Raw genomic sequence first — 24,979 nt, forward strand, 5'->3', positions numbered from 1 at the left:
GTTTTTCCCAGATCTTTAGTATTTCTAAGTACCTCTTCTAGACGTTAAATTGCATCTTTAGCTACTATTAATGGTTTGAAATCTCTTTTAATTCACATCTTCTCCATTAAATTTCTGCTTTTTCTGTTTGTTTTAAAACTATCTTTTGCCTCTTCTTAACCAGGCTTTATTTCCCTACTTCTTTGATGTCTCTTTATTTGTTCCATTTTGGGGGGGGGGGGTGGTATGTACTTTTTCTTTTTCTTTTGAAAAATAATTTCCACAAAGCAAAGACACTTTGCTTATTTGTCAGTGAATTTTAAAAGCCAAGAAGTTTTTAATACCTTGTGGCTTTTAGTCTTTGGCTTTATCTTACTTGAGTATGACCTGTGAAACTAAGTCATAAGTCTAGTTAAGTGTTAACAGCCTGAATTGTAAAGTTGAAGAATAGAATTTTATCATGAATGATCTCTTTAACTTTCATGAGAATCCAAATTTAGAAGCCTGCCCAAGTTTTTCATTAGGCAGAAGCGTTATCTCTTTAAAGGTGCCTCTTGACAACTGATGCTTTCTTTTTTTACCATTCCAAATGTAAGGCCCTGCAATGTCTGGTTAATACTTAGGTTTAAGATAAATTGTTCTCAGCCATAGTACTATTAAGTAGTGTCTAATAGAGGTATAGGATTTCACCAACTTTATAATTCAAATTGGAAATTATTTGTAGCATGGTCAGATCCTATGTCATAATAATTTTTTCCTATATATGTTAAAGGGAAATTCTAATACTATGTTTCCATTTCCTGTTTTTCAGAAAATGCCCCTCAGATTCCAGTGGCTACTTCACAGGTCTCTCCTAACACAGTGAAACGTCCTGGACCTCGATTGTTGTTGATTCCAGTGCAGCAGGGTTCTCCTACTCTTAGACCTGTCCCAAACACACAACTTCAGGGGCATCGGATGGTCTTGCAGCCTGTTAGGAGCCCAAGTGGAATGAACCTATTCAGGCACCCTAATGGTCAGATTGTCCAGCTCCTCCCTTTGCATCAGCTTCGAGGCTCTAATACCCAGCCCAACTTACAGCCTGTCGTGTTTCGGAACCCAGGTATAAAATTGGAGATCTTTCTGATGAGTTTTCTTTTGTTGAATCATTTGGCCATATGGTATGTTAATACACCAGGATTGGTTTTATTAGTCTCTGAGTCATATTCCAAGAAGAAAAGCATACCTTGGAAGTCTTGATATAGGCAATGGTGATTTAAAATTTTCTTTTTCTTGCCAGGGTCTGTGATGGGAATCCGGTTACCCACTCCTTCCAAACCTTCAGAGACTCCACCATCTTCTGCTTCATCCTCTGCTTTCTCTGTTATGAATCCTGTAATTCAGGCTGTTGGTTCTTCTCCAGCAGTGAATGTTATCACTCAGGCACCATCATTGCTTTCTTCTGGACCTAGTTTTGTGTCTCAGTCTGGTACATTGACCCTTAGGATTTCCCCTCCTGAACCACAAAGCTTTGCAAGTAAAACAGGCTCTGAAACCAAAATAACCTACAGCTCAGGAGGGCAGCCTGTTGGTACAGCCAGTCTTATTCCTCTCCAGTCTGGAAGTTTTGCCTTGTTGCAGCTCCCAGGACAAAAACCTGTTCCCAGCTCCATTCTTCAACATGTTGCTTCTCTTCAGATGAAGAGAGAATCTCAGAATGCAGACCAGAAAGATGAAACAAGCTTTTTAAAAAGAGAGCAGGAGGCTAAGAAGGCCCTACAGTCAGAAGGAGACGCTATAGACTCTGAGACTAATATAATAAAGCAAAACTCAGGAGCTCCTGCCTCTGAAGAAATCCTGAATGATTCCTTGGAAGATGAGGGTGATCATTTAGATGAAGAATCTCTTATAGAAGAAGATCCTGCAACTGTTAAACCTTCTGAGCACTCCTGTATCAGTGGGTCACACATAGGTGAAGACTATAAAGATACTGATGAAGAGTATGGGATTAGGAATCATAACAGTTCTAAAGAAAAACTGACTGTTCTAGAAGTTAAGACCATTTCTGAAAAAGCTAGTGATATGACAGTCCAAAGTGTAAGTAATGTACAGTTTAAAAAACCTGGTGGTGTGAAAATGGAACTGCAGAAAGGATTGGTTGATCCAGAGGAAAAATCAAATGAATTTCCAGTCATCTCTAAGGAAGAAAGTAAACTTGAATTATCAGGGAGCACCGTTGTAGAGCAGCAATCTAATCTACAGCCAGAGGCCAAGGAGAAGGGATGTGGAGACTCTCTGGAGAAGGACAGTATTAGGGAGAGATGGAGAAAACACTTGAAGGGCCCTTTGACCGAGAAGTGTGTCGGAACTTCACAAGAATGCAAGGAGGAGGCAGATGAGCAGCTAATTAAAGAAACAAAGACTTGTCCAGAAAATTCAGATGTGTTTCAACAAGAACAAGGCATCTCTGATTTACTTGGAAAAAATGGAACTACTGAGAATACCAGAATTTTAAAAACTGAATGTGATTCTTGGAGTAGGATTTCTAGTCCTGCAGCCTTCTCCGTTGTTCCCAAGAGAGCTCCAAAAGGGAGCAGAGGGGAAGGACATTTTCAAGGTCACTTAATGCTGTCAGGAGAACACATACAACCAAAGCAAAAGAAGAAGGGTGGGAGAAGCAGTGCTGACTTCGCTGTTTTGGATCTGGAAGAGGAGGATGAGGAAGATGAGAATGACAAAACCGATGATTCTATTGATGAGATTGTGGATGTTGTTTCTGACTACCAGAGTGAGGAGGTTGATGATGTAGAAAAAGTGGTGAGCCCATTTTTGTTGTGACTGAACCCTCAAGGATTTAAATGATTTATTAGAGACAGTAGCTTTTCCAGAAGATCACTAATACCTGATGCATTCAATTGGATGCCTAGGTTTAGATCATGATTAAATGACTTTGTAGTTTTTAGGCAGTGTCAGTCATGTAACATTTATTGAGCTTATATTGTTCTTTAGGCAGTGTCAGTCATGTAACATTTATTGAGCTTATATTGTTCTTTGAGACTTATCTGATATTAAGGAAGGCGGGCTGAAGCCTCTAGGGGGATAGATGCTTGAGAGTCCCTATCAAGTTAGATTTAAAAAAAGAAATCCTGAGACCACTGCTCCCAATTGATCTCAGTTAGTTTCTTTGACATTGTCTATACGAAGTGATTGTAGCTTATTTGGTAGATATATAAGAACAGAGAATGAATGACCTTAGAACTGAAAGAGAACTTGCCTACCTGCATTTAGAGAAAGATTTTTATTTTTGGAGAAAAATGGAAAATACTATTTAATATTTTAATATAACCCTTCTTTAAGTTGCTTCTTAATTATCTGCTAAAATTAAATAGTTTCTAGAATTTATATTCTGAACTTTGATCATCTTTTGTAAAATTTATTTATTATAATTTTATTTATTTTATAATTTATTTATTTTTATAATAAATATAATTTTTATAATTTATTTATTTTGTTTTTCTGAAGCCAATTTTGTAGACTTCCTATTTAGGGTTTTGTTTACTGAACTGAGTAACTGAGAGTCAGGTATGATACAGCGCAGGAGTTGGACAAACTTTTTCTGTAAATGGCCAGATTGTAAATATTTTACACTTTGCAGGCTAGATGGCGTGCTATTGCAACTACTCAATTGCTGTTGTAGTGTGAAGGCATCAGTAAACAGCAGTAAGTGAATGAGTGTGACTGTGTTCCAGTAAAATTTTATTTACAGAAACAGGTGGCAGGCTGTGATTTGCTGACCCCTGACATGGGATCTGATGTAAAACATAAGATTATAGCCAGCTGTCTGTGAGGTGTCCTGAAATCTAAACTGTGTCCTTCTCTTCGGGAGCAGATAATATGGCTCTCTGCACAGATTGTCATGCAGTTGGTTGTTTAGAATCTTACTTGAGATTCATTCAGCCTCTGTGTTACCTGCTCCTTCTCTGTTAATCCCCATCTGCCTTATGAGGATAAAATACAACAAAAAGATTAGTATTTTAAAACTCTAAAATGTTTAAATATTTTAATGTTCCTGTGTTGGTTATTTCTGTACCTCAGTTGTCTCATTTGTAAAATGAGGATCTAGCCTTACAATTGGATGATTCAATATGTATTTGCCTTATATTCTATCTATAGCATAATCCTTTTGGAGGATAGATGTCTCTAGGTAGCTGAAGAATCTGAATTCATTGAGCTTAGGATTTAGATTGCAGATCATCTTGTGCCTTTTGTAGAGTCTCCCATTGTAAGTCAGCCAGAGTAAGCATCAGACCAAAAACAGTCCAACTTGAAAACCAGTGAAAACTATTGCTATCAGTAGAACTGACTTAATAGAACCTTTAGAGTGTCTTCATCATACAGGGTGGCATTGCTTGAATTTCCTAATAGGAAATCTGACATACAGGGTATACTGACTTTTTTTAAAGTAAGGCTGTTATATTCAGTGATCTCTTAAATCTAAATTCTACATTGTCTTTATATACATATCCAACACCTATGATACCTTTATGCTTGTGGATTAGCATTATGTTGGAATAATATAAGGAAAGTTGTGAGTAGCATCTTTTAATTTAAATCTTCCACTGTGCAATTTGTTGGATATTATTTACAAAGCCTGCAGTTAAAGCCATGCAGTAGGCAGACGTTCTTCAGTTTAAATATTGTAGAGCATCTATCTGTATTACTATTCATACTCTTGAGATTCTGTTGATTTAGCTTCCTAGAGTTAATTTTGATATACATTGTTTAAATTTAATATACGTTGTTTAAATTGTGCTTAAATTGGGGAACATAAAGGATGGCTTGCATTTAGTGTCTGTCAGCTTTATGGAGCCTATAATTTGGGGGTAAGTAATTTTTCCAACAAGTTTAAACATAGGATTAATAAGGTGATTGGGATGCCTCATTTTGAGTTGTGCGCCTCTAGTATACTACAATTATAGATAATATATTCCCTGTTTAGTTTCTGGCGTACTAAACACTACTTTTAAAGGTGGACTTAAAAATATCTTCATATCCCATAATCCAAATATTCTACTGTTACATAAAATACACAAGGAGTTTCCACGACAGGTGCTCAATAAATGCTTACTGATTGACTCCTCTTTTGGTATAATCAAGTACAGCAAGCCTGGACTTCTTTCGATACCCCAAATTCTTCAAAAGTTCTCATTCTATGGGATTGAGAGTCTTAGAATATAGCCCAGACAGCCTTCTATTTCCATATCTGCCTCGAATATTTTTTGTGGGTGTCTGATAGGGGATTAGCCATGAAGCACTCTAAAAATAGAACCTGCATTTTTCTCCTTTTCACCTTCCCACTCACCAAATTTTATTTTACTGCTATTTAATCTTAAGATTTATGCAGCTTTAATACATCCATACCTGAATTTTGTCCACTAGAAATAACACTAAATCAGCAATACAGCCCTTTGAGGACTCTATTCAGTCTAATGATGTCTGTTTAATAGATATCTGTAATTTATAATGTAGTTCTTGGTGGTTAGCTCTAATCATATGTTGTCTTTATGACTTAATTTGTTAATTATAAGGAGGAATTTAGGATTACCAATACTCATGGTATAAGATCAATGTTTGGCACTGGTTGGTTTTATAAGGGGAGCATTCGGTTGAAAAGTCTAGGTGTGCTTGCTTCTCAAAACTTTATTTACTCTTGGAATGCTGTATTTCAGAATAACTGTGTAGAATACATTGAAGATGATGAGGAGCAGGTGGACATTGAGACTGTGGAAGAGCTCTCCGAGGAAATTAATGTTGCCCACATAAAGACCACAGCTGCCCACACACAGACTTTCAAACAGCCGTAAGTCTTATTTCTCTTTTGATTGTTGTTGTTGTTTTATGACCATAAACAAACTAAATGTTCTGTTTTGGAGTTCTGCGTAATCGACCTGGTTCCTTTATTCTCTAGTTTTTTTCTCATCAGTAGATAAGAAGAGAAGCTGGAATTTAGAGGTAATTAACTTGGCTTGGTTATTTCTAGAAGACAGTTTATAAATGTAAATAACATACGCTTTTGGAGCCTGACATATTGGTTAAAATACTAGTTTTGCTAGTTTGTAGCTATTTAACCTTGGGCAAGTCTTTAATCTCTGAATCCTAGATTCTTTACCTATGAAATGAGAAAAAAGGCCCCAGTTGAAGTGTTCAGTGAGATAGTGTGTGCACCTAGCATACCTGACATAAGTGGATGACTCAACAAAGCTTAGTTCCTTTATCTTTTAAGAATAAGGCATTAGGGGCCGGCCCGGTGGTACAGCGGTTAAGTTCACACGTTCCGCTTCTTGGAGGCCCGGGGTTCGCTGGTTTGGATCCCCAGTGCGGACATGGCACCGCTTGGCAAAAGCCATGCTGTGGTAGGCGTCCCACATATAAAGTGGAGGAAGATCAGCCTGGCTGTTAGCTCAGGGCCGGTCTTCCTTGGCAAAAAGAGGAGGATTGGCAGTTGTTAGCTCAGGGCTAATCTTCCTCAAAAAAAAAAAAAAAGAATAAGGCATTAAATTCTAAATTTGGTTACTTTACTAGTTGAACAGGTAAGATGCAGTTAGGAAAATTTTCCTACCTCTTAAGTAGATGATGAGATGAAAATATATAGGGCATGGTGACTCGCTCAGGAAAACTTATTCCATTTTCTGTTTTAGTAAGTCTTGTATTGATTAAAGATTAAGGTGTGAGAGACAGAAGGGAAAGAAGGTATGGGTTCTTATTTTGTACTAGATATTCTGCTTTTCCTGTTATCTCATTAACCACCATGTAAAGTAGCAATGAGTTGAGAAAGAGTAATTCTTCATCCCTAGTGATGCTGAGAAGGTCTCAGGAGCAAGAACTAGGCCTAGTAGTTTTCTTCACTTCAGAGCTGTTTGGAGGCTACTTCAGTTGCCTACTGGTTAAGGTTGAAAGAATTTAAATATCTTAAAAACTTAATTAGACTTAAGTTCCATGGTATTGAAGGATACAAATTCTGTATACTGAAATCAAGTTCCTAAACAATAGGAACAAACAAAAAATGTAATATAAAAAATGCCATTTACAATAATAATAGAAAAAAGCTGTTTGGGACTATTAACAAAAACTGTGCAAGGCTTTTATAAAATGTTATTGAAACACATTGAAGAAGAATTCCATAAATGGAGAGATACCATGTTAATGGACTGGAATAATAAAGGGCCAAGAATAACTGACACACACAGCACAAACTGTAAAAGAACAGATTGTTAAAAATTTTTTAATTTCTATTTATGAGAACACCATGAAAACAGTGAAGAGGCAAATTCAGACTGTAAGGAAAATATTTGCAATACATGTTTGACAAAGGAGTAGTATCGAGGATATAAAATAACTGTTACAAGTCAATAAGAAAAAGGTGATCCAGTAGAAAAGTAAGTAGTGGATATCACAGGCAATTCACAGAAGAGGAAACCTGGATGGCCAGTGAACACATGCACATTTGTTCAGCCTCACACATAGTTAGGGAAATACACCTTAAAACAACAATGACTTCACCAATTCACACCCATAAGACTGACAGAAATTGAGATTTCTGTTAGTAGTTATCCAGTTGTGGAGCAGTAGGAACATACTACAAGTGGGAGTATAAATTGCTATAACCACTTTGGAGAGCAGTGTGATGTTACTAAAGTTGAAGATGTGCCTTTCTTTCTTCCACCCGGCATCCCGCACCCTAGAAACAATTTCACATGTGTACAAGGGGTCATGTCTGGGACTATCCATTGCAACATTGTTTGCCATTATGAAAATTTGGAAACAACCTAAATTCTAACATTCTGAAAAAGTAAGTTTTGGAAAATTCACACTTTGGAATACTGTATAGCAGTTAAAATGATTGAACTCGAACTATATTTATCAACGTATGTCAGATGTAACTTGAGTGAAACAAATCAGTTGAAGAAAGATACACTATAATATATAATGTTTAAAATGCTACATGGTATTTTCTGTTTAGGGATACATCATACATTCTAGTAAAATAGTGATGATGTGCCTGGTAAACGCACTTATGAGAAGGAAGGAAGAAAAGACATGTCGTTGAGTAGGCTGCACATAGGATCTCTTACATTTTTGAGATGTTTTATTTATCAAGCTGAGTGGGTAGTTACATGGATATTCATCATATATTTGTTTATGCAGTTTTGTATGTCTGACCTATTTCATGATTGAAAAAGTAATTTGTAGTTTAGGGACTATTTGGACGCTTTTCTTAGAGAAAAAAGTATACTGTTGAATAAATCGTCTTATCACATATTGGACCTTGGAGAAAAGAAGCTAGTTACACTTTAGACAATTTGGGATGGTTTGCTTTAATATAGCTGTGAAATAGGTCTTAGATTATTGAATTTCAGTAAGATATTGGAAAATGCTGTCTTTATCTAGGTGCCGAACCCATATCTCTGCAGATGAAAAAGCGGCTGAAAAGAGTCGAAAGGTATTTACAATATATTTAATGATAATTACTCACTTAAAATTGATAAATTTGTCTTCAGGTTAAAACATTAGCAATATTAGCTATGACTTTTTTCAGGGCTATTTTTCCCAGTGAGTTAATAATCAGCTTTTTTTTCTTTATTATACTGTTAATACTTTTTTTTCCTCTTAATTCTGTACAATCCCGAGAAGATAGAATAATTTAGAGGAATTAAAATGGGTATGGAGTGTATGAAAATTGATGTGCTTATTTGAAAACTAATCCTATAATGTAATGATGTGATGTAAACAAGCTGGCATTCTTCTTTGTCTAGGCTCATGATTGTCGGTGACCTAGAAAATTAATTACTTTCTGAAATGATGGCTAGTAATTCAAGGAGCCATGAAATTATAAACCTTCTTTGATTTTCTTAATGTATTCCATGCATGATAATCACGGTACCATAATTAAGCAAGGTTTTCTCTTTATCCTTACTAACTTAAGAATGGAAGAGAGTCTAGTTGTTTAAACCATTTTCGACTTGTTATTCTGTCTTCTTAATTTAAGAGATAAAGACAATGATGGAGATTGGGTTGAGGTAGAAGGTGGTATTCAGGTCCTTTCAAAAACCACTGGGCAATTAGTTTGGGTTTGGTCTGGTTATGGGGATCATATGATACATATTTGCGTGTATCACTATATTTAATTTTTTTCATCATAAAACATTTTTCAGACATAGGAATTTTCAGAATAGCTTATTTATACAATCCATTGTTTTGTACCCTAATTAGGACGTGCAAATTATTTGTAGTGTCTTGCTATATTTAAACTTTGTGTTAATTTTCTATCTTCTTGTATCTTTTCTTCTCCTATGCTATACTAATGCACAATGAATTAAACTTTAGAAAGACCCTGAGTTTATATTAGAGTTTTCAGGTATTGTCAGGGTTATAATAAAGGCAGACAGTGGCAGAAAAAAAGAAAGACAATTAGAGATATCAGAAGGGGAAAAACACAAAACCAAAAAACTGCGGAGGACAGGAAATACAATTATTGCTCACTTTATGAATAGTATTCATGTTGTCATAATAGGGTAGTCACTGTTTGATTTTTTAAAACTTTTATAACCTATGAATAAAATATGGAAGACTTAATTTAAGTCTTGAAAAAAATGTGTAAGTACAAATGACAAATTGTGAGGTGAAAGAGGGAAGAAGAAGTAAAGGGAAGGATATAAGTGGGCATCCTCATTTTACAAAGAGATACTGTCTGTTGTTGATGAAATGAGAAATTGAGATAGAATTATATTCAAGTTGCAAAGGGATCAATAGAAGAACTAAAATTAATGATCTCTATTAGGAAGATGGGATGGTGAGATGTAAGAGAGTAGTATGAGTTAAATCATCATCTGCGTAGCAGGGCATAAATAGATAGCATTGAAAATTGAAAAGCAGCTTATATTGCTGTTTTTTATTTAGGATATATATTTAAGAGCCAGAAACAGCCACTAAAAGAATCAAAAAGTGGTTGTTTCTAAGGATCCAGGTACAGGTGCAGGGCTTTTCATTGTAAGTTCTTTAAATGTTTATATTTAAAACTCTATATGCCTCTATTACTTCTTTGTAGTAAATAACTTTAAAAATTGAAATAGAATAAATAAGAGAGAAAGGAAGCCTAAGGCGTCCTGAAAGTCAAGGAAGACTTTCCTGAAAAATGCAAAGTTTGAGTTTTAAATGTTAAGTTATGGAGGATAGGGTGGGAGGGATAGGTGCAGGCAATAACCAGTGTAATGGCAGGGAGGTGTGAGGTTGCAGTGTGTTTTGGAAACTTCTAGCCCTCTGGAATGGTTGGAGAAAACAGTCATTTAGGAAGAGTGGCAGTTGATCCTTTACCAATTTGTAAAGGGTCTTATAGTATTTAAGAAAAAAATTTTAAACGTTTTACACCAATCAAAATTTTGTCAGTTTTTTTCATGTAATTTGTGTCATGAAAACAAGTTTTAATAATAATAAATTATATGGATAAGCCTTTATAGATCCCTTCCCCTCAGATTCTTCTCATTTGAGAACCACTGAAATTGGAGCAGGGAAGTGCTATCACAATAGCATGTATTAGGATTTACACTGTGGAAGTTAGATTTGGAGGAGGATGGACTGGTAGTAAGATTACCAATTAAGAGTCTCTTATAGTAGTCTGGACAGAAGATAGTAGGTGTCTGATATAGTACCATTTGGGATGGAAGGAAGAGGGCAGGTACATGTGAAAATATTTAGGTGGCAATCTTTTATTTGGACAGGCTCCACCTATTCCTCTAAAACTGAAGCCTGATTACTGGAGTGAAAAGCTACAGAAAGAAGCAGAAGCTTTTGCTTATTATCGCCGAACACACACTGCCAATGAGCGGCGCCGGCGTGGTGAAATGAGGGATCTCTTTGAGAAATTGAAGATCACATTGGGATTACTTCATTCTTCCAAGGTTTCCAAAAGTCTCATTCTCACTAGGGTAAGTGTTCTGTGTAAATGACAAATAAGAACTTGAGTAAGAGAATCTTCTAGAGGTACTATGAGAAAGAGAATCCGTTACCAAATGAGGGAGATTGAAATAGAGCTTGTATTTAACATTTGAATGTGGACCTAGTGAGTGCTCAATAAATCCCGTAGGGGGAAAATCCCGTTGAGTCAGAGTAGCTTTTCACTGGAAGTCAAATTCTTCACTGGCTGAGCTATCCTTCCTTCAAATAAAGTCAGAAACTCTGGTAAGCTCTGTTTAGCATAATCTCTTTACATTGGTATTCTCCATAGCACTTAGAAGAGTTTATCACAGTGAAAAGTGCAACATAAGTGATATTTTAACACACTTCTCAACAGTTGACAGTCATTTTAAAAGAAAACCTGAAATTTTCAAGCCAGCAGAAGTTTTAACTTTGCATGTAGAATATCTAAGATAATTTCATTTAAATTGCTTTTAAGTAGAAATTGGAGGAGTCCAAGGCAAGCATTCCTGTCCCTCCAGGGTAAAGTTATTTCAACCAGATTTTACTTAGACTAGGAGATGATTTTAAAGTTGGTTATTAAAATCTGAGCAGAGTAAAATGTTTTGTATCTCCTTGCAGTGTTGGGAACACCTGTTAATTACTCAGTGATGCATTTTGGAAATATTCATGTTCCTTAAGAGTATAAACCAGAAAACCTCCTACAGTTTAACAAAAAATAATTTCCCTAACTTCAAGAATTGTTTTAAATGGCATTATAAAGTTCTCTAAAATATCAGATAAAAATTTTTTCATTAAAGAAACTGTGTAGGCCTCACTCATTTTTAGGAAAGAGCGAATCGATTGACATGATGTTACTATTTCTATTCTAGGCGTTCAGTGAAATTCAGGGACTAACAGATCAGGCAGACAAGTTGATAGGACAGAAAAATCTGCTGACTCGAAAACGGAATATTTTGATACGGAAAGTATCATCTCTTTCAGGTAAGATATGTGAATGATCTCTGGTAAAGAGTATAACAACAGCTTTAGTGAGGAGAAATCCTCAGTAGACCTTTCAGATACTACTTAGTTTAAGGCTTGGTTCCCAGAGTTCACACCAGTTATCCTTTGACAGGGTGGGACATTTCTTCTGGATGATAATCACTCTTGGCTTCCATAGTTTTGGGGAATATAGTTAAGTCAACTGAATTTCAGTTGACTCTATTTCTCATTATTATTTGGGGTCATATAAAGAGTGACTATTTATTCCCTATCAACCTATAGGTAAGACAGAAGAAGTGGTCCTGAAGAAGCTAGAGTATATTTATGCAAAACAACAAGCACTAGAGGCACAAAAAAGAAAAAAGAAGATGGGATCAGATGAGTTTGATGTGTCTCCCAGGACTAGCAAACAGCAGGAAGGATCTTCTGCATCTTCTGTAGATCTTGGACAGATGTTTCTAAATAACAGGAAGGGGAAACCTTTGATTCTTTCCAGAAAAAGAGACCAGACCACAGGTAGGAGGGACGTTTTGCTTTCCTTAATGTAGATGAACATGTTTGTAATGGACTGAACGTCTTCTCTTGGCCACAATTTTAGTTTCAATTAAATGAATTAAAGATAGGTTTTATAAAATGTAGAACGTTAATTACATTAGATTTCAGTTTCTAGCTTTACACACACAAGCAAATCCTAAGAAGTTACCAGTCATGGTAACATACAAGACCTACTTCGATAGCAGTCTACAGTGATGCATTTTTCTTCCAGTGTTTCAGTGAGTATTTTTTTAAGCTGCCCTCTTTTCAGACTTTATACTTGAACTCTTGATTTCCCTGCAGATCTGCTCATGAGTTAAGGAAGTTTGGATCTAGCTGAGACAAAGAAATTGGAAATTTTAAAAAATTTTAATTTTGTTTAATTAGGCTCTATTTTCCATCCGATTGCCTATCAGTGAGTTGCTATTAAGGAACAAAGTAAATTGGTTTTAAGTTCTTGCTCTCTCCTATTTTGATTTTGGAAATGAGGCTATTTTGATTTTACATTCCTTGTTTATATCCTTAGAGAATGGTATATCCTTTTTTACTCTGGGTAGCCCAGTGTATGAATCAGGAAGTCTGATTTATTATATCAGTTAAGAAAGTAGTGATGGATACTAAAATATGAGTTCGTTTTTACATTGCAGAATCAAATCATGTTATTGCTAAGAAAGGATTTTGATGATCATTTATTCCAGTCACCTCATTTCACAGATGGAAAAACTGAAGTCTAGAAGCTTGAAGTAGTTCAGTAGAAGTGTATAGAAAAGGTGTTATAGAGCTGTAAAGGATAGAATTGTGTGTGCCTTCATCCTGATTCACCATCAAGACTATCAGAAGCATTCCACTGAAAAAGTGGTTCCATAGCTCTGTTCCTCAGCAGAAAGCAACTCTGTTCCTTAGGAGAATCAGTGGACACGTAACCATTACTCAGTAAAAAGTGGTCCAAAAAGTAAATTCCAAGTTGAGATTCCCTAACTAAATTTGAAATTTACTTCTTGCCTTTTAAATCAGAGTGTGGTTTTAGGGATGTTTCCTAGACTCTTAGGCTACTCTAGCTTTAGTGTATCTTTTATACTTAACTCATTTTTGATCTTCCTTACAGAAAATACCTCACCCTCTAACACTCCACACACCTCTGCCAACATTGTGATGACTCCACAAGGACAGTTGCTCACCTTAAAAGGTCCCCTATTCTCAGGACCAGTGGTAACTGTTTCTCCTGCTCTCTTAGAAGCAGATCTGAAGCCTCAGGTTGCCAGCAGTGCTGTGGCTCAATCAGGTATGTCTTCAGTGTTGTCTTCCATGGATACTAAAAAAGAGTTATCCCTGGTATCTGACAGTGACAGAGAAAGCCTTTGAATCTGTTTATTAATGTTAAAGAGCTATTGTATTTGCATTTGCCTTAGTAAGAGATACCCTCTTTTTAGAACGTATTCGGCTCAGTCTGTGGTATTTACTGGTCTTTTTGCCTGGGTTTGGGAACTATTTTGTGAGCTCTAGTTATTTCTAAGTAGGAAAAGAATTAAAAAGGTGAAAGTCAAAGGAAGACAAGGAGTTATTGTTTCAGTTTTTAGTGTTGATAACTGTTTGTCATTTTTGTGCTGTACTCAGAGATGGTGTACTCCTACATTACCAGCCTGATTCAGTTTGAGCACCACTCCCTTTGGAGGCTAAGTAGAGTTGAAAAGGAAGTCTTACTTTGATGACTTAGGTTCTAGGCACCTAAATTTATATTAAGGTAAAAGGGTAACCTTACCAATACAAATACTGCTAAAGCCAATCTGGAGGAGTCAGCCTTTCTCTTACAGCGCTGCCTCTAGGGCTTCATTTTTCCCTTAGAGTAGCAGTTAACTGGGTGAACAGAATCAAGTTGCATGTCTGCCTCAAGATAAAGAATTAACTTGGGCAACATTTCTATAAAATAATGAAAGGAAACTTTTATTAATGATGAAATATCAAAGAGTCTTTTGGTTAGATTTTGCCTGTTTTCTTATTAGGCTACGTCCATAATTTGAAGAACTACTATTTCCTTTCATCTTCTTGATAAAAGTAGACAGGTGAATTTTGTCTACAACTCCCTAAGGTGGTTATTGAGTATGAATAAAGAGAGACAGTCTTACCATTGTAGATCTAAATGCTTTTTTTTCCTCCTAGAAAATGACGACTTATTTATGATGCCGAGAATTGTTAATGTGACTTCACTGGCCACAGAAGGAGGTTTGGTAGAAATGGGTGGCAGCAAATATCCTCATGAACTTCCTGATGGTAAGCCACCTGACCACCTGCAAAACACTGTCAGGAATGAAGATAACTCCTTTGAAGATTCAGGGAGAATCTCTTCCAGAGGCAACCATAGAGATGGCAGAATGGCATTGGGTCCAACACAGGTTTTTCTGGCAAATAAAGACTCTGGTTTTCCACAAATAGTTGATGTTTCCAGTATGCAAGAAGCACAGGAGTTTTTACCCAAAAAGATTTCTGGTGATATGAGAGGAATTCAGTATAAATGGAAAGAGAGTGAATCAAGACGAGAGAGACTGAAGCCAAAGGAGTCTCCATTTCATAAATTAAAGATGAAAGATCTCAAAGACTCAAGCATAGAGATGGAACTGAGAAAAGTAGCATCAGCTATAGAGGAAGCAGCACTAGATCCCAACGAACTGCTAACTAACATGGAAGATGAGGATGATACTGATGAGACACTGACTTCTTTGCTCAATGAGATTGCCTTTCTTAATCAGCAACTAAATGATGATTCTGTTAGCCTGGCTGAACTGCCCAGTTCTATGGATGCAGAGTTTCCAGGGGATGCTCGGCGGGCTTTTATCAGTAAGCTGCCTCCTGGGAACAGAACAACTTTCCAGGTTGGCCACTTGGGAACTGATTTAAAAGAGTTGCCTGATGTACAAGGGGAGAGTGACTCTGTCAGTCCCCTCCTCTTGCACTTGGAAGACGATGACTTTTCTGAGAGTGAAAAACAACTTGCAGAACCAGCCTCTGAGCCAGATGTCCTTAAGATTGTTATTGACTCTGAGATAAAGGATCCCCTCCTTTCCCACAGGAAAGCCAATGATGGAGGGAAAAATACTTCTGGCATCCCTGCAGAGCCTGAAAGTGTGTCCTCACCCCCCATCCTACACATGAAGGCTGGCCTAGAGAATAGCAGCACAGATACTTTGTGGAGGCCTATGCCAAAGTTGGCACCTCTAGGTTTAAAAGTAGCTAATCCTTCCAGTGATGCAGATGGTCAGAGTCTCAAAGTGATGCCTTGTTTGGCACCTGTAGCTGCCAAAGTTGGGTCAGTTGGACACAAAATAAACTTAACAGGGAATGACCAGGAATGCCGGGAGAGCAAGGTGATGCCTACATTGGCACCTATTGTGGCCAAATTGGGCAACTCTGGGGCCTCACCAAGTTCTGCAGGGAAATGAACTTATTTGTCCTCAGGCAGAAGCCAGGCTGTGAGAGGAACCCTCCTTTCTCTGCAGGCATCTGTTTATTTGTGTCATGGAACAGTGATCCTTGACTTTGATGTGGTAGATAACGGTAGAGAAAGGGGGTAGGGTGCTGACCTCGGTATAAGAAATTACTACTATGAAATTCTGATCATGTTAAAATGTGTTACCTCACTTGTGGTGCTGGGTCTCCTCATCCTCTCTAAGAAGATGTGATCCATTACTGAACACGAGGTGCCCCTCTTACCCAAGGAATTCGTGACAAGACTCTAGGTCCATAGTGGTTCCTAGTTCTTCCCTCCCAGAGAAAAAGCTGCTTGAGACTTCGGAGTTGCTATGGACTGAATTGTAGTTGATAGCTGTTGTTTAAGTCGGAAATCCAAGGAATGTGATGCACTTGTGCAAAGGGATTCAGAAGAGAGAGTTTTTAGTTGGTGTTTCAAGAGGAGGGGGAGAGAGGATAGGTACCATGGAATACCAAAGTGAAGGACTTTGTGTCATTCAGTGAAATTTTCTCTTCTTTCATATCCCAAGTAGTTTTCATTCCTTCATCTTTTCAATCAGAATTATAAATCCAAGCCTTCTGGTAAAGTAGGAATGCTTTTAACTTTTATTACTAAGATAATTATTTTGAGATGTTTAAAAAAATACTAGTTCTCCCTTATTGTCTTTGGGTGTTGAAAAGACCATTTCACAGTACCAGGGATTTTTCTACCTGGAATATGTATTTTGGAGATAGGCATAGAGGGAGCCCTCCCCCTTTCACAAATCACGTCATTCAGGAGACAGCTAAAATGAAAAGCATTCCCTCCCCAGACCAGAGGACAGTGGCCAAAATAAGAAATTGTGGGGCTGGATATTTCCCGAATCAAACCAGCCTTCTGGTGCTTGAAGGTTTCATTCACTATTACCTGCACAGGATGTAAGGAAAAGTAAAGTCACAGTAGGCACTCTTTACCAGGGAAATAAGGCAGTATTTGAATCACAAGATATATTTTTTATTATCTGCTACCATGGATTCAATGATCTGTAGAGCTTTTTCACTCATTAGCTGTCAGGGTATGAAGGACTGATAGCCTGTAAAGATAAAGATATTTATATTTTTGTATAGTTGTTTTCATAGATTTCTCAAAGGCTGAAGATTTCAACCTAGAAGATGAGATTTGTATTGAGTATAGAAATGATGTTTCCTATCTAGTTTGTAAATAATCATGGTGCACTTGAGGGGTCTCTTGGAAACTCCTGGGGGTAAGAATCACTATTCTGAAAATGTATAGATTGGGGTTTAGCTGCTGCATTTTGCCTTTCTTAAATAATTATATTTTGGAATGTAACCCCTGTTCTGTCTTCATTGACAGGATTTGCTTGTGTTGTGAAACACTAACACAAGAGCTTCCAGTACCTGGGCTGTGCCTAGGTGATGCTATTTCTTCTACATCCCCTGCCTTCTTTATCCCAAATCCCACTCAGCATATCTTCAGACCCAGTTTGTGAGACCAACTTGGAATAATTCTAGTCGGTAAATTATTACTTCCGTGGTTGGTTCCCTTTCTAGTAACTCTGATAATCAACAGATTGAAAAATTTCCTCTGCAAATGGCAGTGGGATCAAATCCTTTGTTGGTTTTGCGCTACATGCCTTTCTAGACCTGCTCATCAGCATTCATCCTTCACTCCTCTAAAGGTTACTGAAGAAGCTTGAAGTAGGTAATGAGCGCCCCATAGCTTCTCATTATCCCTCTCACTCCTCTTTACCCAGCAGATTTCATTCAATGCCTTAGCCAAGGAGTCCAGCACCTGTCTCCCCTGCTAATAATTGTCCTTGGAGATGCTAATACTTTAATCCAGGTATAGCAGTTTCCCATTATTTCCTTGCTTGCCTCGTCCTCACGTTTCCTCCTGACTTCCCAAGGCTCTTGTTATGGCTTTTGAGGGTCAGCCAAGGAGCAGGCAAGTGAGTGAATAATCCTCAGGAAAAGGACCACCATTCTGCTTCTGAACACTGTTCTCTTTTTTAGAAGGAAAATAGACAAACAGTAATAGTCAGTTCTTGGTGGGAAGATATTTGACTGTTATGAGAGATGTACAAAGATGGAAATCAGAGATGATTACGGTTGTGGAAGGGAGGCTGCAGATGTCATTACAAATCCTCAAGATAATGGTATTTTCAAGACCTCTTAGAAGTAGGAAGTCATCAGGGCTAATTTGAGGAGGCCTCAGTCTTCAGAACAATCCTGCAGTCTTGACAGAAATCTAAAATCTCCAAAAAACTCCTACCTTTTAACCTTACCCCAGGAGAAACTGATCTTTGAAAATTATGTGTGATTATGAAAGATGTAGTTGAGTAAGAGGAGGTGAGGAATTGGGAGGGTAGTGAGCTCTCACCCTAACTCAATAAGAAGCATGATCTCAGTAGACCAATAATTCGCCTTTTTATACATCTGTAAATAAATGGAATGTTTTTAAGAATAAAATTATGTCAGATTTAGCTTTTTCTTTTATATATTAAATATATATCTTTCCTTTTCTGCTTTTGAAAAAATGACTATTTTTTTAGAAACCTAAGAACAGAAAAAGTTTGGCGAGTGGAAGGCAGAATGTATAAACTTGAAATAAATCAGTTATAATAAAGCAGGACTTGGTGTTGGGAGCTTTGTGCTGAGTTGGACTAGAGAATTCTAATGCCCTGAGACATATTTGAGAGAGGTGTCACTGAAGTAGTTTTATCATAGGAATTCCTTACTGTTATAAAAGTGTCCGACATGCCATTTGGGGAAAGTTTTGGGTGTTCTAATCCTTGTAGCATGTTTTACATGGGGACTTCAAAATTTTGTACAGCTTAATGGCAAGTGTTTGTCTCAAGAAGTCGTTCTACAATCAAGAAAGGCTAGCTTCATAGTACCAAGGTGTGCAAGGTAATATACCTGTTACCCTGGGGAATAACAGGACATTAAACACAGTTTTACAGGCTAAGGACAGTAGAAGTTCTCAAAGCAAGATACATGTTAGCCACTATCATGATTTACAAAAAAATTTTATTAAAGGAGTGCTTTACACATTGAACTACTCTTAGATCACTAACAGATCAAGTCCAGTTATATAAATTTCATATAAATTACTTTGTGTAATTTATAGTAAATGCAGGTTTTTTTCCCCCAGAATTATGGATGAAATACCTGACAGCAGGTCTTTCTATAATAAGTTTGAAAAGGTTTGAGCACAGAAGAAAGGGAGACAATCCATATATTTTGAAGGCACGGTTTAATAGTATAGTTTTTTTCCCCTAAGTATACTGGTTGAGATATTGAAATGGAATGGGTCAGGTGAATTGAGAGAGAAATGCACTTTGAAGACAGGTCTAAAAAATGGTGATAACCTTTTCCTCACTCCCAGAAGATTAGGGGGGAAAAAAACCAGTGCACAGAGTAGACAGCACATTTTGAGGTACTCTTATAGAGAATGATTGAGAACCAAGAATTAGAACACATTTCTTGCACAAAATTGTTGATTTTGAAGAAAGTGCTTATAAGGGCATCAGTGCTTCTTGTCATTGTATTATCTCGAATGAAATTTTACATGAACATGAATGGCTGGATGCATAAAAAATTAAAACTGAGGTGTACACACTGCCATTTGGAGGGAAAAAATGCATTTTTAAAATTAAGTTAGAGGGAAATGATATATATACAGCTTTTGAACTCTGAGGCATAATTGTAGTATATTAAATGTGACTGAACTAGTCTACAAAGATACGTAAGTGTTGAGTAATAGTGATGGAGGTGTGTGTGGAGAGTGAGAAGGCTAAACCATGGGATGAGTTGGGAATTTTGAGACAAATCTAAGCTCTACTAAATTCTTTTGTTGTAAACTCGGCTGTTAGATTTTGTTAAATAGGAAAGCAGTCTTAGAAGCATTGTTTTGAGATCCATCCTGTTTCCAACTGCAAGCATTGGTCTCAGCTGTCCCACAGTGCCTTGCATGTAAAGGTGCTCAATAAATATTTGAACTGATGAGTAAATGTTTAGCCTGTTAGTTTTCCAGGATCTTATAATTGCATCTATTTGCATCTTAAGCCTAGGGTGAATTTTAAAATCTGAAGAGCATAGTGCAAAATAAACAATTGTATACGTCTCTTCCTAGACATGTAGAATTTAGAGTCTGACAACCATGTATACATGTTTAGGACATAGACAAGGAGAAGAAAAAGTGCAGTAGCGTATGGATGGTGAAATAGTTATGTAAGGGTCAACTGCACTTTGGAGAGTGGGATGACAAATATTTAATTTGGTGAAAAGGGAATAACACTTCTGTTCATACTGGACCTAGGACTATTTTCTAAGGAATTAATTCGTGAATCAGGAGAACAGCATATAGCTTGTACCCTTATTAGCACTTCAAAGGCTGCATGGTACCTAGACACTAAGGCTGGACTAAATTGTGAAGAATTAAAAATAGGTGCTTTTGGCTTTAGACTGGGAATATCCAGATTCTGAGACACACGAAATCTCATTACACTGTTCTCAGTTGTTTTTCAGCTAGATCGTCTTAGACAGCAAAAGCAGGAGCTTGGATTTGCTTCTCCAACTTGAGCTTCAGATGAGAGTAATTTGGGGAACATTTTCTCTAAGGTAGCTTTGGACAGGAAATGACCAATGATACTTTGTAAACCCATTTACCAGGCCATGAGTGGTTAGGCAAGTGAGAAAAACACTGGTGGACGCAAAATGATCTGGAGAGAATTAAGGACAACTCATGGGTGGAGATGGCAGTTGCTGGGGAATGCAGCACCCAAGTAAGGACACCAGGTGGCACCATCTGTTAGCAGTTACACATTGCCTCGTACCTCCAACAGAGAGGTAAAATCACAGGCTAGCAAGGAGTTGAAGGAACCAACCCCCCATTACATACTGTTGTGGCTAATGACTCTTGCCTCCTTCCTCTAGATTTGGGAAATAAATGTGAAAATCTCATTTTATGTTTCGTTACATCTGCATGGTAGAAGGGAAGGAAGCTTCCTGCTTCTGGTAGGTATTGCCAGTTGGTCTTTTAGGAGGTTGCTTCCCTGATCTTTGTGTCAACATGTGAGCTTTATAGATCTCGTTTTTAATACGTGGCTACAATACACACAGGATCATACTTGATCTACAACTTGGCCAGTACAATACCCACCCACAGCGATGGGTTTAGGGGTCCTTTCCCTCTTGCTAACATATATCCGCCAGGGGTTCTAAGGCTCTGGATAGGGTGAGACAGATACACCAGTGTACTTTTTCTCTGGGACTCAAGTCTTGGCTTAGGCTAACCTTTTCATAAATTTCTTGAAATGGCAACAAGAGAGAAAGTCAGGCTTATAGAAAATAAACTCTCAGGCTGAGACATCTATGAAATATGAATATGCAAAGATACTTCTGTGTCCCACCCCCCAGCTAGAAAAACTAGGCCACTAAAACTAGTGCCACTAAGCTTGACGGTGACCTCGCTAAAGTAACAGTACTAGGGAAAAGGTTTCACGAGTAAATTTTAACACGAACGAGGAAAACATCTGGAGCAACAAGGCTCTGGTTAATTCTAGGTGAGAGAGCTTGGTGGGACATTGGCTAAAGCCTAAAGAAACCATGAAACATATATCCCATAGGCACATTCGCTTGTCTTGCCTATCCCCAACACACCTAAAGCGCCCTCCCCTTTCTTCCCTCATGGCCAATCAGGTTGCAGAGTTCAAAACACTTTAGCGATCCAAAGAGTTACTCAGGAGAGTAATTTCCGCGTAGGTCAAAGCGGTCGGGCAGGCGGTAAGCAGAAACTTCTCCAATCGCTTTAAATCCTAGCGTTTGGGGTCGATGGGAGCAGAGCCGTATGGCTGTACCTCAATCTTATAATTCTGAGTTGGGAGTTAGTTTCACCTCTGGTCCTTCGGGCTTATCAAATCCCAACTGTAGCACCCTGGGGGCGTGGTTACCGTCTTGTTGGGGCTCTGGGAAGTGCAGTTCTGTGGGGGACCAGTCCTGATAATACCATAAAAGGCTTGGTTCTCTCAATTCTGAAGCCATATTCTGTTGACCTTCCTCTAGGAGCGATACCCGCGATTCCGTTGTGCAGAATCCGTGGTTCTCGAGTCCCACGTCCTCTGCTTCCTAGGCCCTTCATTGGCCCCGCCCCCATAAACCTTACTCGTCCACTCTCGGAACGCCCTCCTGGCTGCAGACCGCACCCCCTCGCCTCGGCTCCGCCTACCCAGCCCGTAGCTTGGCCCAGGCGGTAGTTCGCGTTTTGAGCCGTTCGTGCCACCATAGCTGCTCCTACCGCTGCTGCCGCGGAGCGCAGAGCGCTGAGCGCGATGCCTGAGGGCGCTGTAAGCGGGGCGGCCCCCTCGCCCCGGGGCTGGTGAGGCCGGGCCCGAGCGGGGGCGCTGGCGAGTAGCAGGGGCTTCTGAGGGAGGTGAAAGAGAAGGGTCCAGGGCTCCTGTGGAGCACCAAGAGCGAGCTCCAGAGGGTCGGGGGTGGGGGAGGGAGGCTCCCGTGGCAGAACGCGTTGCCGGGCCACAGCGAGCCCCGCCGCGCCGAGTGTCCCCGTAGCCACCAGCACAGGTGTCCAGGCCCCCTGGGGGACTCCTTGGTGCCCTCTGCGGCCTCTTTTCTCGGGCACTGCAGTTGCCATGGGAACAGCGGGTCATTAACGGGGACCAGAACAGTCACAAGTCCTACTACGGCTCACCCCATCCCTCCAGTTAAACGCCTCTGGCAGGCGTGGGCCTGGCATTTCTTCGCGGCTCCGGCTTCCCTCCCCCCCCCCCCCCCCCCCCCCCCCCTTTTTCGTGGGTCTGCCCTTCAAACGTTGTAAGAAACCGCGCAGGACTTGAAGGCGGGGAGCAGGAGAGGGCAATACCTAGAGATAAGAGCTGCAGGCACGGCTAGGCAGAAGGTAAGGTGGCCTCTGCCATCTCAGGTCAGTGAGAGGGCATACTGGAAGGCCGTGTGGAGTGGGAAGGCAGTGCCACTGTTGAGACAAGTCCCAAGATTGGGCCAGGAACTGTCCCGGGGGCTCCTCATCATGACGGCTGTGGAAGGGTCGACCATTACCAGCCGGATCAAGAACCTGCTGCGGTCCCCATCCATCAAATTACGCAGGAGTAAGGCAGGAAACCGGCGAGAGGACCTCAGCTCTAAGGTGAGTCCTAGTGTTGGGAGCCCCCACTTTGCGACCCTCCCCTCCTCTGCTCCATGTTCCTCTTTCACCTTCCTCTTTCTTTGGAAAGAGGAGAACTAGAAGCTCCTGTTGGCTTTAAAGGATCAAGTGTGCCCATCTCTGCCCCTCAAGAAAGCATTGATTTAGTTTCAGATTAAAGGAAAAAGAGCACAGGGGTGGGCATGCTGAGATTCATCCGTGAAAAGAGAGAAATAGGAGGAAGGCACCTTGGGTTTAATTGTGGCCTCACTACAAACTAAGTCTGTGCTTGGGGAAGCCAGGTAATACGCTATGACTCAGTTTCCCTTCTTGGAAGAAGGTAGTGGGGCCAAATACCCTGTGAAGGGCTAAGCTGTGACTAATGTGACTACAAGTGTTACTGTCACAGCTAAGGTTATGTAAGACAGTAGTAGCAGAAAGAAAAATGCTGAAATACCTAGGCTGAGGAATTGGTTTGGTAAATGCTCTTGCCTGGGTCAAAACGAATTTCTCTCTTCAGGAGACCTAAATTGATTTAACCAAAGCTTCTTGGCTTCTTAGGAATGATAACATGCAAGGAGCCAGATATCTGAACGAAAAACAGTTCTGGTTTGCCCTTGAAGATTACTTACCTTATTCGCTATATGCTGGGCCCTGATGCAGAAGTACCTCGGAGGCCAAGTCCCTTTCCATCCCCTCACTTGTCCAGGTGTTGGTCTGAATGCCTTCTTCAACTTTGTTAAGCCCCATAGCTTCGAGAATGCAAAAGTAGACTGAATTTATTTAATCCCTGAGGGAATCTAGGGCTTTGTTCCCATAGGATCAGATTAGACTTTTGTGTCTTATTAGCAGCCTGTGAGCCCAGTAGCCTTGTGTGGTACAGGATTGCTACAGGGAGAGGCGTATTGAGACAGCAGCATTTTATTGCCTTGCCTGTATCACATAAAGCCAATGAGGAACGATTTAGAGTGCTAATGTGCAAGCTGGCAGGGTTCTGGGAGGGATTCATTCAGATCCCATACCCCTTAGCAGAACCTTGCTTGGATTTGGTCAGAAGGTGAAGAGCTTTCCTGTATATTTCAGCAGAGATGGTATTGAATAAAAATTGGCCACAAGATTCCACGACAGTGGAGATAGGGACCTTTCCAAGGGCTTTTATTAATCATTGTTCATATTCTCTAGAGGCAGGAGAATGAGCCTGAAACTGAGAAACTGTCTTAGATCTGCCTCTGTTTACTCATTTGCTGTGTTGGATCATTCTTAGTACTGCAAGCTCTCCTATTCCTGGCTAGGAACTTGGCAATGATCAGCACTGTTAGAGTAATCCTCTCATATCTTTGGTCTCTTTTTCTGACCAAGAATGGTATAGGTAGTAGAAATGTATGATGAGAGTTTAGTCTTCCGTGTCAATACTTATTGTAATTTTGATCTGGAATCCAGAAGTTACGGTCACCATTCTTTAAAACTTCCCATGTCATTCATCATTAATGCATTCAACAAAAATTTATTGCATGCCTATTATGTGTGGAATCAGTGATGAATAAAACATTATCCTTGCCATCAAAGAGCTTGTGGCTAGTCAGACATGTAGACAAATAATTACAACATGGTGTGGTAGGTGCTGTCCTACAGGTATGCATAAAGATGTTAGTGGCATCACAGGGGAGGGAACCTAAGTCAGCTTAGAGGAATTAGGAAAGACTTCATAGAGGAAGGGATGCTTGAACTGTTGAGTCCTGACGCAAGAGGAGAAGAGTAGAAGCTCTCCAGGAAAACAGTGAAAAAGAGCATCCCTGGCATCGCCATTAAACAGCCCTGTTTCAAATAGGAATTCATTGCTTCAGACTGCTTTAAATGGCTTTGTTTGTCCTTGAACTGTGAATGGAGGAAATACTTAGCTGAAGTTGAATG

General features: G+C 39.2%; 2 protein-coding genes across 17 annotated transcripts in view; both read left to right on the forward strand.

Moving 5' to 3' along the window:
• Positions 1–18,541, forward strand: part of MGA (MAX dimerization protein MGA) — a 156,808-nt gene extending 138,267 nt beyond the window's left edge. For all 14 annotated transcript variants that reach the window (XM_046652484.1, XM_046652496.1, XM_046652497.1 and 11 more), the window contains 9 exons: positions 791–1,081; positions 1,259–2,775; positions 5,688–5,818; positions 8,407–8,458; positions 10,734–10,940; positions 11,802–11,913; positions 12,196–12,429; positions 13,553–13,729; positions 14,605–18,541. In XM_046652484.1, coding sequence (XP_046508440.1) covers positions 791–1,081; positions 1,259–2,775; positions 5,688–5,818; positions 8,407–8,458; positions 10,734–10,940; positions 11,802–11,913; positions 12,196–12,429; positions 13,553–13,729; positions 14,605–15,881 — 3,998 coding nt within the window. In that variant the 3' untranslated portion in view covers positions 15,882–18,541. The remainder of the gene's footprint in view (positions 1–790; positions 1,082–1,258; positions 2,776–5,687; positions 5,819–8,406; positions 8,459–10,733; positions 10,941–11,801; positions 11,914–12,195; positions 12,430–13,552; positions 13,730–14,604) is intronic.
• A 126-nt stretch (positions 18,542–18,667) lies between these two features.
• MAPKBP1 (mitogen-activated protein kinase binding protein 1) overlaps positions 18,668–24,979 on the forward strand; it is a 53,203-nt gene continuing 46,891 nt past the window's right edge. For 2 of the 3 annotated variants that reach the window (XM_046652499.1, XM_046652500.1), the window contains exons 1-2: positions 18,668–22,256; positions 22,850–23,071. In XM_046652499.1, coding sequence (XP_046508455.1) covers positions 22,242–22,256; positions 22,850–23,071 — 237 coding nt within the window. In that variant the 5' untranslated portion in view covers positions 18,668–22,241. Of the gene's footprint in view, positions 22,289–22,849; positions 23,072–24,979 lie in introns of all 3 variants that reach the window. The other variant, XM_046652501.1, reaches the window with a different exon arrangement.

Source organism: Equus quagga, chromosome 2, assembly GCF_021613505.1.
Source record: "Equus quagga isolate Etosha38 chromosome 2, UCLA_HA_Equagga_1.0, whole genome shotgun sequence".
In the NCBI taxonomy this organism is placed as follows: domain Eukaryota; kingdom Metazoa; phylum Chordata; class Mammalia; order Perissodactyla; family Equidae; genus Equus; species Equus quagga.